The 14,177-nt window shown below is 38.9% G+C and overlaps 1 protein-coding gene across 1 annotated transcript in view; it reads right to left on the reverse strand.

The window, feature by feature from the left end:
• smg1 (SMG1 nonsense mediated mRNA decay associated PI3K related kinase) overlaps positions 1–14,177 on the reverse strand; it is a 47,953-nt gene that overhangs the window by 25,995 nt on the left and 7,781 nt on the right. Inside the window, exons 4-20 of the mRNA XM_079833597.1 lie at positions 13,961–14,097; positions 13,813–13,871; positions 13,201–13,414; positions 12,772–12,897; positions 12,615–12,687; positions 12,437–12,534; positions 8,686–8,859; positions 8,302–8,523; positions 6,625–6,726; positions 6,262–6,531; positions 5,962–6,092; positions 5,081–5,242; positions 4,555–4,673; positions 4,293–4,380; positions 1,263–1,364; positions 988–1,128; positions 586–785 (exon numbers count right to left, since the gene is read on the reverse strand). Coding sequence (XP_079689723.1) covers positions 586–785; positions 988–1,128; positions 1,263–1,364; positions 4,293–4,380; positions 4,555–4,673; positions 5,081–5,242; positions 5,962–6,092; positions 6,262–6,531; positions 6,625–6,726; positions 8,302–8,523; positions 8,686–8,859; positions 12,437–12,534; positions 12,615–12,687; positions 12,772–12,897; positions 13,201–13,414; positions 13,813–13,871; positions 13,961–14,097 — 2,418 coding nt within the window. The remainder of the gene's footprint in view (positions 1–585; positions 786–987; positions 1,129–1,262; positions 1,365–4,292; positions 4,381–4,554; positions 4,674–5,080; positions 5,243–5,961; positions 6,093–6,261; positions 6,532–6,624; positions 6,727–8,301; positions 8,524–8,685; positions 8,860–12,436; positions 12,535–12,614; positions 12,688–12,771; positions 12,898–13,200; positions 13,415–13,812; positions 13,872–13,960; positions 14,098–14,177) is intronic.

Genomic DNA, 14,177 nt, shown 5'->3' on the forward strand with positions numbered 1-14,177 from the left:
CTAATGTTACAAAAGTTTTCCATTACAAATAAATGCTGTTCTTTCCATTCATAAAAATATACTACAAGCATCTAGTATAAACTTTCTATTCATAAAGAGTCCAAACAAAATGCATCACGGTACACAAATATTAGGCAGCACAGCGGTCTTCAACATTAATAAGAAATGTTTCTATAGCAGCAAATTAGAATGATTTCAAAAATTAATTGTAATATTTCATAGTATTACTGTTCTTTGATCAAATAAATGCAGCCTTGAAGAACATAAGTTTATTACATTTAACACCATGTTAGCATTGAGGCTATTTACATGGCAAACACAAGGACCCTTGAAGAACATGAGACTTTTCACACTATATTGTAATAACTCAAAATAAATAAAAAGTCAAAAATAATTAGTTACCCATAATGTATTCCAGTTAATTATTTTTAATCAGTCTTCAAAATATATAGTCATATAGATTTTGAAAGACATAAGGTCAGAAAATTGTGTCAGAACTTCAACGATATGAACTACTGCTTTAATAAAACTTGGACTGGCTTTGGGGTAAGTTAATACAAATTCCCAAAGCGACAATTCACTAACCCTCTATGGTCTGGAAAGTATCCTGGGCTCGTCCCAGAGGGGTACGGAGTTTAGAAAGAACAGTGAACTGAGCAGCCTCCCACACTGCCCACTGCCACAGCACTGCTTCAGTCTTCAGCAGGACACGGGGCACCATAGCAGAGTCTTTCTTCTCCAGCCGCTGACAGCTGTGGTACAGTCTCTCCAACCAGGGCTCTTTACTGCAAATGAAAGAATGAATATCTATTAAACAATTCAGAATATGACAGCACCTGCACAAATAGATTTTATTTCAGCTGAGGATCCTCTACATTACAGGGTTCAATAAGATCCACTAACAAATATATTCAAAAGAACAAACATGTACCCATGTGTTCTCAAAAAGGTGAGAATAGAGAAATGACATCCTGGCTGCCTACTCACCCTCCACGGTGGACCGTTCCATACAGAATAAACCCAATGAGGTCAGAGAAGTCCTGTGGGTGGAATGTGTTGCTAGGCACTTTGCTCATGTGTCGGCGGATGGCCAGAGAAATCTCCTTAATCTCAGAGTGACTATGGGCACTGCTGGGAGACAAGCCGACAATTACCATCATATCAACTACAGCTAGAGATAAAACTACAAGGTAAGTATTATTTCTCCACCCCCAGGTTTCTATTGTGTGGATTGGAGGCAGATGAAAAGGAGTCTGGCGAACCTCAACGCGACATGCATGGGTACAGATCTCAGCAATTTCCCAAAGGCCTGCCGGACTCGGACTGCTGAGTGGACAAGCTGCACGCGGCACACGTCCACACACCTGCACAGAAAGAGGGGACAGAACCATTGCTGATCAGACAACAGGGTTTTTCCTACATTGAAAATTTTTTGGCGGCTGCCAAAACAAATTTTTGTCCCGCCAAAGCTTTATTTGATGAGTTATTGTGATTTATGAGTGATGTAGAATAGTTGCTGCGCTTGTAAGCAGTGTTGCCACAGTTACTTTGAAAAAGTAACTTAGTTACTTTACAGATTACTTGATTTTAAAAGTAACTAAGTTACTTTACAGATTACTTGATTTTAAAAGTAACTAAGTTAGATTACAAGTTACTTTATTAGTTACATTCATCAGTTGCCGACAACACCTCTGCAGCCTCAACATAGAAATGACAACCGTTTTTGCCAACACTTTATTGGAAAGTGCATTTTTAACAGTAACGTCAACAATGTATCTCCTGAAATTGTATCTACAAAAAAAATATTTTGACTAATTTTATAAAATCTAAACATGTTAATGAAAAGGTACAAATTACTTTGTGTTCTTATTAAATACATTTATGAAAAACAATTTATATTTATTTTTTTAATTTATATTTATATATGAATATAAATAATTATATGGGCCTACACAAATAATATAAAATTACAAGATTTATAGTTTATTGTAAACCTGATGTGCAGCTCTGTAAAGGGACAACAATTATATGATCGATACGTGAGAACAATATATTTTTTAATAATCTTTAAGTGCACAAAACTATGAAAATATATGAAACGCTTCAAAACAGAGCGGCAACAAAGCGCTTATGCGCATCCCGTGTGCAGAATGATGCGCTTAAAGCAACATGGAATCAGAGTGTGCAGTGCAGCGCACATTGAAAAGTTCACGGCATAAAGAGAAGATGAGCGTTGAGCGCACAAATCCTAGTCTACTATGTAGCCTATATCGGTCCAAACATTCACTGATTATTTGTTTCTTCAGTTTTAAATTCCGGTTATTGGGCGTGTGATGCTAATTAATAGTCCTTGTGTTGTCACCTGGGTAGCTCGAGCACAACATCTTTCAGAAACCGCTAGATAAACTCCAGCAAGATAAATTATTTTATCAACATATCAATAACGGGAATATTTCATATTGGAGTGAGCTTTACCGAGCAGCTGCTGACTGGAACCGAACGCGACGCGCAGTTTTGCTGAACGGAGAATGATTGAGCTAAGTTACAGCGGAGGAAAGACATACATTCAGCTATGGAATGGCTTTAGATGACTTTGTAGGCTGCTAGCAAATAATAATATGCGAATAATAATTGCTGAAGGATAATGTGACAATATATATTTCTGATGATTATTTATGATCACGACATGCCTAATCTGAGCAAGTGACTGCCTGTCTTGAGACGGAGTGGCCGCCTCGTAATTCTCCTCTATGCAGGAAAACCCCTGCTGAGACTCAACAAGAAAGCAAAAATATATATTTTTAGTAAGGAAAATGACAAAAATAGTAACGCACAGTGACTTGGATAAGTTACTTTAATCTGATTACTGGTTTGGAAATAGTAACGCGTTAGATTACTCGTTACTGGAAAAAGTGGTCAGATTAGGGTAACGCGTTACTAAGTAACGCGTTACTGGCATCACTGCTTGTAAGTGAGTGACAGAGAGACGATCAGAGCTCCTCCCTCGCTCGCACTCTCTCCGTCTTCAAAATAAGCATTCTTAGCTTTCTAATATTTCACATATTACGTTAATCAAAATCAAAAGGTCGGAAGACCGAATCCATGTTGCACGTGGCGCTATCAGACGATGTTTTCCTTTCATTACCGCTGGGTGTGAAATGCGCTCAAAAAACATTGACTGATTCTCTGACCAGCTGACATAAAGCATACTTTCAATAAACGGGAAACAAATCCTATCCGGTTATGAAGTGTTTTCTGTGTGTTGACAAATCTTTCGCGATGTTCTAACAGACGGGATTCACACACAAAGCGTATGCTAATGTCCGATTCGCAACCTAATGACTCCTTTGAACCGAATCACTTTAACGACTGGTTAGAACAACTGATCTGTCCAACACTGAACTCACGAATCAGTTTAAATTTACTCAGAACACCTGAAATGAGAACACAAGTGTGCTTACCCAATTTAGCAAGAGTGGGTGTAAGAGTTAGTTTTAATTATCCACAGTCTTTCAGCTTATTTATGTTCATAATGTGTAGTAAAATAAATAGCCTATAAATCACTTAGTTTAGACTGGAGTGAGGTGAACCCAGAACAAAGTTGTTGTTAGCTAGCTGATAATTTTATGAAATTGTATATGGCAGAAAATTAGGCTATTTGTTCATTTTTTAAATACTACTTTTTAATATTGATATGATTATATACCAAAACAATTATCAGTAAATAGTGTAAAAATGAGGAACAAAAACAAACATCAAGGTATCCCACATGAAAAAATACAATAGTATATTATAGTATATTATAGTAAAATTACTATAGTGTTTTTGAACCATACTATAGTAAAGATACAACAGTAAATTGTAGTATATTATAGTATTTACTACACTTTGTTTATTTACTGTAGTATATTTACTATAGTACAGTTCAAAAACACTATAGTATTTACTAGAGTAATTTTACTATAATATACTACAGTATTTTTTCATGTGGGATCAAAATAAGATAAGCAAAAGTTACAAACTTTCTTTGAATTTATTTAAAATGTATTGTCAGTATTGCGCTTGCAGATCACGTGGGTAGGGTACTTTTTTACTGTGCGTGTGTGTGTGTGTGTGTGTGTGTATGGATGACCATGTCTGTCAGCCACCACCGAAGACCATTTTTGACCCAGGAAAAACCCTGGACAAGATTTTTTTTTTTTACCCCTGCCTCCAAGAGCAGCAGGAAAAGTTGCAGCACTAATGAATGTTCATGCAGGAAGACAGTGCCTAACAAGAGGAAGTGTGATTACCTCTGGAGAAGCTCTGTGGTCAAGGAAGCCGACAGAACCTGTAGACTGTTACATGCCTGCAGACATATGGTGGGGTCTTCATTCAAGGCTGCACAGAGGAATACCAAGATGTAAATGTACATTAACTTGGTCACCAGATTATTATTTTCTTAAACCATTATTTGTTTACCCGCCTACTAATCTGGAGAATTATTTGATGTCCATAACATTGTTTTGCCTCTAGTAACTCAATGCAGAATTAATAATAAGGATATTAACTCACAATTTGCCAGTAACCCTTTGCAGAATTTGAGGAAGGACGGGAGTGAGAACAGAGGGGAGTAAGTTTCAGATTTCTTCATCATCAAAGACACCTCTAAAGACCAAGTGAGTAACAGCCGCCTAAAATGGGTGGTAAAAAAGACAAATAACTGTTATAGTCTTAAGGTAATACAGGGAAATTACATACAGTGGGGTCCAAGACAATACTGAAAATCTAATTTAAGTTTAAGGAATCAGGGAAAAGTTAAAACAAACAAAAAAAAAAACCCATCATGATACTGAGCACAATAAATAAGAAATAAGCTAGCAAAAATTTGCTTAATAGAAAATTGAGAATTTATTGAATTTGAATATTGAAAACACTTCTGTTTAGCAGACAAGTAAGGAATTACATTAAAAAAAAAATTAAGATGAAAAAGAAAGGTGCAATTCATTGTACAAGTGATTGTAGCAGCTGAAAGAGCCAGTGGTTCAGATAAATTAATCCCAACAAGGCTCATTATAGACAGGCAGAGTGAGCTCTATACCTCGCCTCAGGGTTGAGATGATCCTTGCTGAGCAGCATACCCAGCAAATTAAGGAGCGTGCTGAAATGCCTTTTGGTTGCCGTGGTAACTGTGCTGATGACAGCACCGTCGAAAAGGGATGGAGACGACGAGCTCAGGCTGCTTGAGATAAAGTGATCATGTCTAAGGAGAAATAGAGAGAGAGAAAGGCAGCAGTCTATAATGCAAGTGAGGCTCAATTCAAGCTTATGGGCGAGTCGAATGACAGTGTTCTTAGACAGTTTTATGTACACTGGAGAAGAAAAAAAAAACACTTACAATCTGGCATACAACCATATAGCATTGCATAATTCATGAAACCACACTGCCACTTGCTAAACCATTCTGAATTCTGAATTACTTTCTCCTGCTTTTTGACCAATAAATTTGTGATTTATTTCCGTGCGCATTAATTAGCGCTTCTCCAATGGCACATTTTGACTGCATTCAGTGTCTATTTCGTGCACCCAACGTGGATAAGCTAGACTGGGTAAACCCAGCCTGATCTGCCGGCGATTTGATTTCACCCTGCAACTCAGTCTGGAAACCTGTACATTCATTTCTACTGCTTCTGTTACACTTTTGCGGGAACCAATCACAGACTGGCTTATCCACCTGGTGCGCTATTGGCAGGTTTAACACAATGACGGATGGAGAAGCGATGGATTGATGCCCGTTGATCACGCCTCTTGGGGTCTGATTGGTTGAAGGACAATATCCAATTGCGTTTTTTTATATTTTAATATTTTAAATATTGTCAGCACAGACAATATTTTAGTCTGTGCTGTTTTCTGTTGATGTGCAGCATGAACACACTAAACATAATAAAAGTAATATTGTGAAATATTGCTAAAAATTGTTACCTGGTGCAGTGAGAGTAGAGAGTGTAGAGCACTGCATACTGGACAGCAGGGTGATGAACCGCCAAATCAGAGTGAACTACAACAAGATTCTGACTGAGCAGGGCAAACACCGTAGGGGACAAAGCCCACATCTGTAACACATAAAAGATAAGTGTTATTACACTTTTACACATTTCCTTGTATGGCTGCAAAAATTGCTTTCACAGAACTGATAACAATGGCGTAAAAGTTACAGAATACGACAGCATCTCAAAACGGTTGTTTGAGAATTTAAGAAAAAGAGTTTGAAATCATGCTGACCCCGATGAGGGAGTTCTTGGTGTTGCCAATGGTGGTGAGAGCACTGAGGTTGAAGATGAGGATAAACTCGGCTCTCTCTGGGCTGAACTGCAGCTGGCTGAAAGCAGGATGTTGTATGTGAGGACAAGCGGCAGACAAACCGAGAGGGTTCAGCAAACTGTTCAGTGCACAGCCCATCTCGCCCAAGACCAGTTTATAAGCTGCCTCCAGGATAGGGATGTTTTTCAGGCTCAGCACAGCATGATACACTCCATGTGCTGCAGCCATCACCTGTGACACAAACCCATTTAAAATGTGTTAACTCAATGCAGTTTGCCACGTTGCGTTTGATTAATTTATATAACCGTATACAACTGATCGTACCTCTCTCTCTCTGTGGAAGCGCAGCTCCAAGAGTTGGGAATTTGGGGCCAACAACTTTTCAACAAAAGCAGCTGGGAGTTTGGTGTTTATCTGGTCAACAATCTACAACCACCCAAACAAAAATGTATTAAATCATAATAAAAATAAATAAATTAGGGCTGCAACGACGCGTCGACGTCGTCGATGACGTCGACTACGAAAATACGTCGACGTGCGTGAAATGCGTCGACGGCACATTATTTACGTTCTAGAATGGAACAGAATATCTAGAATAATGGCAGCTTCTGCTCCCGGGCATAGTGAAAATGATCATTTATCATATAAAGCCAGACCGCGACATTCAAAAGTGTGGGAGTACTTTAAACAGAAGCCGAATAAAACTGTGCTTTGTTCGCTCTGTAATGCCGGTTTCACATTGCGCGCGGTGGCAGAGCAGGTGCTGTGCGCGTGGAGAGCGGGAGCTTTCACACTGCCAGTCAGTGTTGCCAAGTCCCGTTTTTTTCCGCGGAATTGGGCTACTTCTACACTGTTGCCGCGGGCTGTGTCTCATGTCCGCGGGTTGAAGCGATCCCAATTATGTGATATTTAGCCCCGGGAATGAGAATTTTAGCCGGCAGCCCTGCAAAAAAACACACATATTTAACCCCCCGAACTTGATGTTTACCAGAGAACCTCCCCGAAACGCGATTGGGCTTGTTTTGGACTAGTTTTGAGTAACGAATGGGTGGGTTTTGTTGTGTAAACCTGGCAACCCTGCTGCCAGTGTTCTCTCGCGCAGCTGAACCGTGGCGCGTGTATTGCAACAGACGGTCACATTTTCCGGGGTTCTTCTCCAACCCCAGTACGTCTCGTGCTTTTATTTATTATGGGCTGCATATATCTCCTGTTAATGCGACCTGGTTCCGCTCTGTCCCAAACACATATGCATAATAACATGCTGTATATAGGTAGTTTGCATGATTAAAGTAACATTAAAGTTAAGATATGCCTCTAGCTTTAATCATTTAAATGTGTCTTTGAAGTTTGGGCTAAAACTTCTGGCAGCTTTAGTCGTTGTTTATGCACATGTATCTTCAAAATAGACGACTAGTTATACTATATTAAAACTATGCTGAAAGCTCCTGTATGTGAACCTTTTGCAGATAAATACAAGTGCATTTTCGTTTACTATTGACACAAATCAATAAGTAAATCATACTCAACTACTAGCCTATAGTAAACAACTTTTCCTAATTAGGCCTACTCTGTATACATTTTATGATGAATAGTATCATTATATATTATGTTTAAAAAGCTTCTTGTGTTCATATATTTCTTTATAAAATGGCATAGCCTACTATGTACACTACCCTTCCTGAAATACAATAAATATTGTCATCATTCATTGATTTCATGTTAAAATAATATACAAATTCACTACCCTCTTTGAAGTACAATAATCAGTAAAAAAGAATCATAAGATTAATCCGGAAAAATAATCGTTAGATTAGTCGACTAATCGAAAAAATAATCGTTAGATTAGTCGACAGAAAAAATAATCGTTAGTTGCAGCTCTAAAATAAATAAACAGAAAAACAGCTGCAGAGAGGCCAAAGTATGGCTGATGAAATATTTACATGAAGCCCATCAATTCTAGCCAGATCAATCGATTATTGGATTAATCGAGTCAAGTCCTACCAGTGTAAGCAGCGTGAGGACAGACATGCTGTATTCTGGTCCGCAGCACTTGCAGCTGTCCAGCTGGTCTAGGCCATAAGAGATCACAGCATCAATCAACAGGCTGCCCAGGTCCACGCTTACCAGCAAGACAGACACACACTCGTTTCCTGCTGTCAGCACCGCCTCCGAGAAAAACACCTGCTTGGCTGTGGTGACACAAGCCAAAACACGGTTCAAAACCTGTGAGAAAACAAACAATTTAGTCAGATCAGTAAAGGACTGTATGTGTGCTCTAAACAGGTTAAAAATAGTATATCTATAATTGACAGCAATTTATCTTAGATTATCTATTTGTATTGCAGCACACATAATTGAAACAGTTCATGTGTGTTGAATACTAACATCAGTGACATATGCTTCTGTGATCGGCGGCCCTCGGATGGGGTTGAAACGTTCTCCGATACTGTGCACAACTGTGCTAAAAACTCTCAACAGGGCTGCCAGTTTTGGCAGGGATACTGTGGGAGGGGGAATGTCCTCGTCTCCTGATTCTCCAGATACAACATGACTCAAATCCTATGAAGAAAAGAGTATTAGAACATCCGACATCTCATAATTAAAGGGTTAGTTCACCCAAAAATTGTAATTCTGTCATTAATTACTCACCCTCATGTCGTTCCAAACCCATAAGACCTTTGTTCATCTTCGGAACACAAATTAAGATATTTTTGATGAAATCTGAGAGCTCTACGACCCCTCCATGGACAGCTATTTAATGAACACTATCAAGGTCCAGAAAGGTAGTAAAAACTATGAATTTTGTTAAAATCGTCCATGTGACTCCAGTGGTTCAGCCTTAATTTAATGAAGCGAAGAGAATACTTTGTGTGCAAAAAAACAACAAAAATAACTATTCAACTATTTCTTCACATTTGAGTCAGTCTCCAATAATATTGATGTAGTAAATACAGTGCAGCGCTTCAGAGTTATGTCAGAGCTACACCAGCATGCCGGCTTACCATTGGCCGATGCTGTTCACATGAGCGTGTATGCTGACGCAGGAGCTGACCAACATAAACTACGTAGAAGACTGACACAGACGTGAAGTTGTTGCTGAATAAAGTCGTTATTTTAGTTTGTTTTTTGCTCACAAAATGTATTCTTGTCGCTTCATAATATTAAAGGTTGAACCACTGGAGTCAAATGGACTATTTTAATTAGAGCCCGACCGATAAAGGATTTTTAAGGCCGATACCGATACAAATATTTGGTCACTTAAAAATCCGATATTCCGATATATCAGCCGATATATATAAAAAATAAAAAAATAAAATAACAGAAACGCGTAAAAAAACACAAACAGATTTCCCTTATACATCAGTTATTTGTAGTTATTCATGATCCCCAGCCTCTCTAAAATAATATGATAATGCAGTTTAAAAATAAACTTGTTTGTTTTATTGTTACAACAGAACAGAGGAACATAAAATATATTAAAGTTCTGATAAATAAAATGTATAAAAATACAAACTTAAGATATGAAACTTAAAGTCGTTTGGACGAAAACACAATAGGCTAACAAAAACAAAAAATCAAAGTTACCAGTATTAATAGATGTGGTAAGCTTTATAAATATAACTTTTAGCAAGACTGGAAAAAAAAATATTCAGTTAAGTTCTAGAAGTTCTGATAAATAACAACAACAGCAAAACATAAACTATATACAGTATAAATATGAGCCACCTTATAATTACAATGTCAACTTGCTTATCCCTTTACATGCACTTTTAATTCTATCCATCAAGCTACAACAAACCATTTTCAATCATCATTTGCTGCCTGCCTTCTAAAATCTACTAACGTTACTGATGATGACTCGTGTAATCCATTATTTGACTCGTTAATGCGGCGTCTGAACGAAGTCACGCACTTTCGTTCACTCTTCACGAGCCTAACTTACGATTTACAATGCAGAGACTGGAACTACAAATATACTAGTTATAAATACAGTAATCATTACTTTATTTAGGCAGAATAAGTTTGTTGTGTTTTTCAAGGCGCATTAATGTTAGCGGTCTCCCACTGATAGCCATGGCATTAGCTAGCTTTGTGGTTAGCGTCTATGATAAGTTATAATTTAGAAATATGTATACTTTTTCAAAATAACGGGCAGGGGAGAGATGATACGTCTCATGATGTCAAACTGTCAGACTATTAAAGAAATACATTTTATTCAGTCACATTGTCCGAGGTAAAATAAGTCAGTCAACTGTAACCTAGCGTAATTACCAGCTCTCTTGGCTTACATGTAACAGCAAAACTGGACTTGGCAGTTACAAATTGTGTCATGTTATTTGAGTTAAGAGAACTGATGGGGATGTTCTTTTAACTGTTATTCAATTCAAGCAATGTATGTCTCGTTGCCAACTTACATGCATTTCGCGGATGATCTGTGTTGTGAATGCAGCGCTCAGAGCGCTGAAGCTCAGCATGACTCTGCTGGATCAGCTGGTGGTGTTGCCAGCCGGCACGTTGTAGAGCGCCCTCTGGTGGACAAACTATGAAACGCCAACACTCAATGTGTTTGAGAGGTGTTTCGTCCGGTTTTTTTATTTTAAAAAAAATATTCATTTATCGGCCATCATAAATGCCGATACCGATAGTTTGGAAAAAGCCTAATATCGGCCGATAATATCGGCCCGCCGATATATCGGTCGGGCTCTAATTTTAATGATGTCTTTACTACCTTTCTGAGCCTTGATAGTGTTCATTAAATAGCTGTCTATGGAGAGGTCAGAGAGCTCTCGAATTTCATCAAAAATATCTTCATTTGTGTTCCAAAGATGAACAAAGGTCTTATGGTGCATTCACACCAGATGCGAATGAAGCGAATAAATCACGCTATTCACGCGTAGTTGGACGCTTCAACATTTTGAGTTTACTCGCTTCATTCGCGTGTGACATTCACTACACAACAGACGCAAATTCGCGTAATGGGAGGGGCTTCTGCCAGCCGGCTCGTCTCGTTGCAAAATGGCTGACATGGATTGTTTTAAAATAAAGCGAATAAGCTCAATTTACCGGCTTTGACTAGCTTGTAGTCTCAATAGGGTGAACTCACGGAGATTGGGACACTTTTACCAAGTCATCTCAATGGCAAACAGTGTCCCAATCACCCCAAACTCCCCAAACACCTCCTCATTCACTTTCTTCCAAGCAAGATCCTTTTTATTCCTGTTTTTATAAAGTACGTACAGCTCCGGGTATCCACATATGATTTTGTTCTCATTGTAGTCACTACTAGAGCAAGCTCCTGACTGGTTAACGCAGCACAAACAACCACCAAAGTTCCGATTTTTACCATTATGGTGCGTTCACACCAGGCGCGAATGAAGCGTCTCGCGTGAGTGATTTACATGTTCAGTCAATGCAAAGACGCGAATAGACATTCTGCGGCGCGATTCGCACGAATGACACGTCGTGAATTGAGCGTTTGGTGAAAAATCTGAACTTTGGCGGATATTCACGCCGCATTAACCAATCAGGAGCTTGCTCTAGTAGTGACAACAATGTGGAAAAATCATATGTACGAGACATCTTCGTACTTTATAGAAACAGGAATAAAAAGGATTTTGCTTGGAAGAAAGTGAGTGAGGAGGTCGGACAATCTGGTAAGTTGTAAAAAACCCTCTTTACTCAATTTGTTCTGTACATAGGGTGCTTTTGGGGTGATTGGGACACTTTTTGCCATTGAGATGACTTGGAAAAAGTGTCCCAATCACCCTGTATTCACCCTATTGAGACTACAAGCTGGTTAAAGCAGGCAAATTGAGCTTATTCACCGTATTTTAAAACAATCCATGTCAGCCATTTCGCAATGAGATGAGCCGGCTGGCAGAAGCCCCTACCATGACACGAATTTGCATCTGTTGTGTAGTGAATGTCACACGAGAATGAAGCGAGTAAACTCAATGTTCAAGCATCCAACTACGCGCGAATAGCGCGATTTATTCACACAAGTCGTGTCTGGTGTGAACGCCACATTAGGGGTTGGGAACGACATGAGGGTGAGTAATTAATGACAGAATTTTCATTTTTGGGTGAACTAACCCTTTAAGGGACAATGGGAAATCAATTGAACAGTTTCCTTTACCTCAGCATATGCCTCCATATCTTCCAAAAACTGACCCAACAGTGTAGTTGAGAAGGCCAAATCTGCCACCCAAAACTGCTCTAGACTCTGTAACCAACCTAGAAAGATAGATTGAGACAGGTTAGACAGGTTATTTCCCAAAAAGAGGAAATGAAACTAAATATAAAATAAATCTCACCAGACACTTGTTGAGTAAGAGAATGTTTCTGTGTGTGATCTATATGCCAACCTACTAAGATATCCACTGTGTCCTGGAAAACAAAAAGCGACGTTCATTTACAAATTTGTTCCTTTTAGATTTCAAGACTTAAGTTAAGACTGCTTGTCCTTCTTACTCTGAAGTTGGTGCTGAAAATGTGTGGATAACAACGTGCCACCAGCAAAATACACTTTACACTTTGGCACAACAGCTCCGGTGTGTCCAAGTTCTCCAAGATAGACTGAAGGCTGCTCATCACCAGCTGAATGACAAAACGGTAAAACTTTTCAGCCACAGAAAGAGATTATCCCCCAGTTTCAAGGCTTTTAAACCTAGTCCTTGACTAAAGTACATGTTTAACTGAAAGCAACCTGTACTGACATATCTTAAATTTTTTCAGTGCCATTGTTTTGTCTTAAGATGCACACCAGTAATGTTTTTCTCCAAGGCACGTTTATAAATCTACTTAAAAATCCTAATTGAATTAAGGCCTAATCCTGGCTTAATCAAAGCCTTGTCTGTGAAACCAAGTGTAATACAAGAGAAAACGGAGCTGAATAAATACCTGCATTACAGTTGAAAAAGCCTTCTTCTCCCCTGCTGTTTCAAGTGCTTTGTGCATTGCCACCAGGTACAGCAGCTTCACCTCATCCTTTGTGGACACACTGAACTTGAGGAACATCCACTTGAAGATCCTCTCAGCTTCATAACTGAGGGCGGCACAGAGCAATCCCAGACAGCACGCAGCCTCCTGCCTGAGCTCCTGCAGGAGCTTACTACTGTAAGGCCAAACAGAAACGTATAGAATCTTGTGATAAGGTATTGTAGGGGTTTATTTTTCAATAATGACTAGCTGACCGCACATTATATTGCAATACCCCAAGTTTAAATTATTTTATTATGTGAGAAAACAGTGTAAGAGATTGGCTGCTTGGGACAACAGCCAAATATACACTTCATTGGTCAGTTTACAAAAATATCAGACAGTAGAATGTAGTGATGAAGGAAGAAAAATGAGAATCAAGTATGTTATGTAGTAATAATCAGTTAAATGCCTTATGACTAGGATTCAGCATGGTGTTCATAACACTTCATGGACAATGAAATGCTAAATATACCAACAAAGTGGATTCTGATAACCCCCCATTGTGTTAAAAAATAGGCTGTGCAGTCGAACCTCTCATTCAAAATGTCATTCAGGGTGCTCAAAATGGAATCCAACTGTTTCACTAGGACCTGTAATGCATGAATACAAAACAATACAGATTAAAAACAGTTTTACTCAAGGGACACATTTAAATCTATTTGTGCATGTCAGATCATACCACTTTATTTTCAGAGTGCACAATGAACTCCCTCATTTGTTTCACAGTGGCCAGTCTGCGTTCTCGGTCATCTTCCCGTGATGCTCTCCGCAGAAGATTGGCCAGACGAGACTCCTCAGAGTGAGCCAACGGTCGGTCTGGAACATAACAGAGAATGTGATGCTAGTAATTCATCAGCCTTAGTTAATCTGCAAGCAATGTATGAGCACTGAGAGGT

Source organism: Gobio gobio (genome assembly GCF_949357685.1).
Source record: "Gobio gobio genome assembly, chromosome: 1".
Lineage (NCBI taxonomy): Eukaryota > Metazoa > Chordata > Actinopteri > Cypriniformes > Gobionidae > Gobio > Gobio gobio.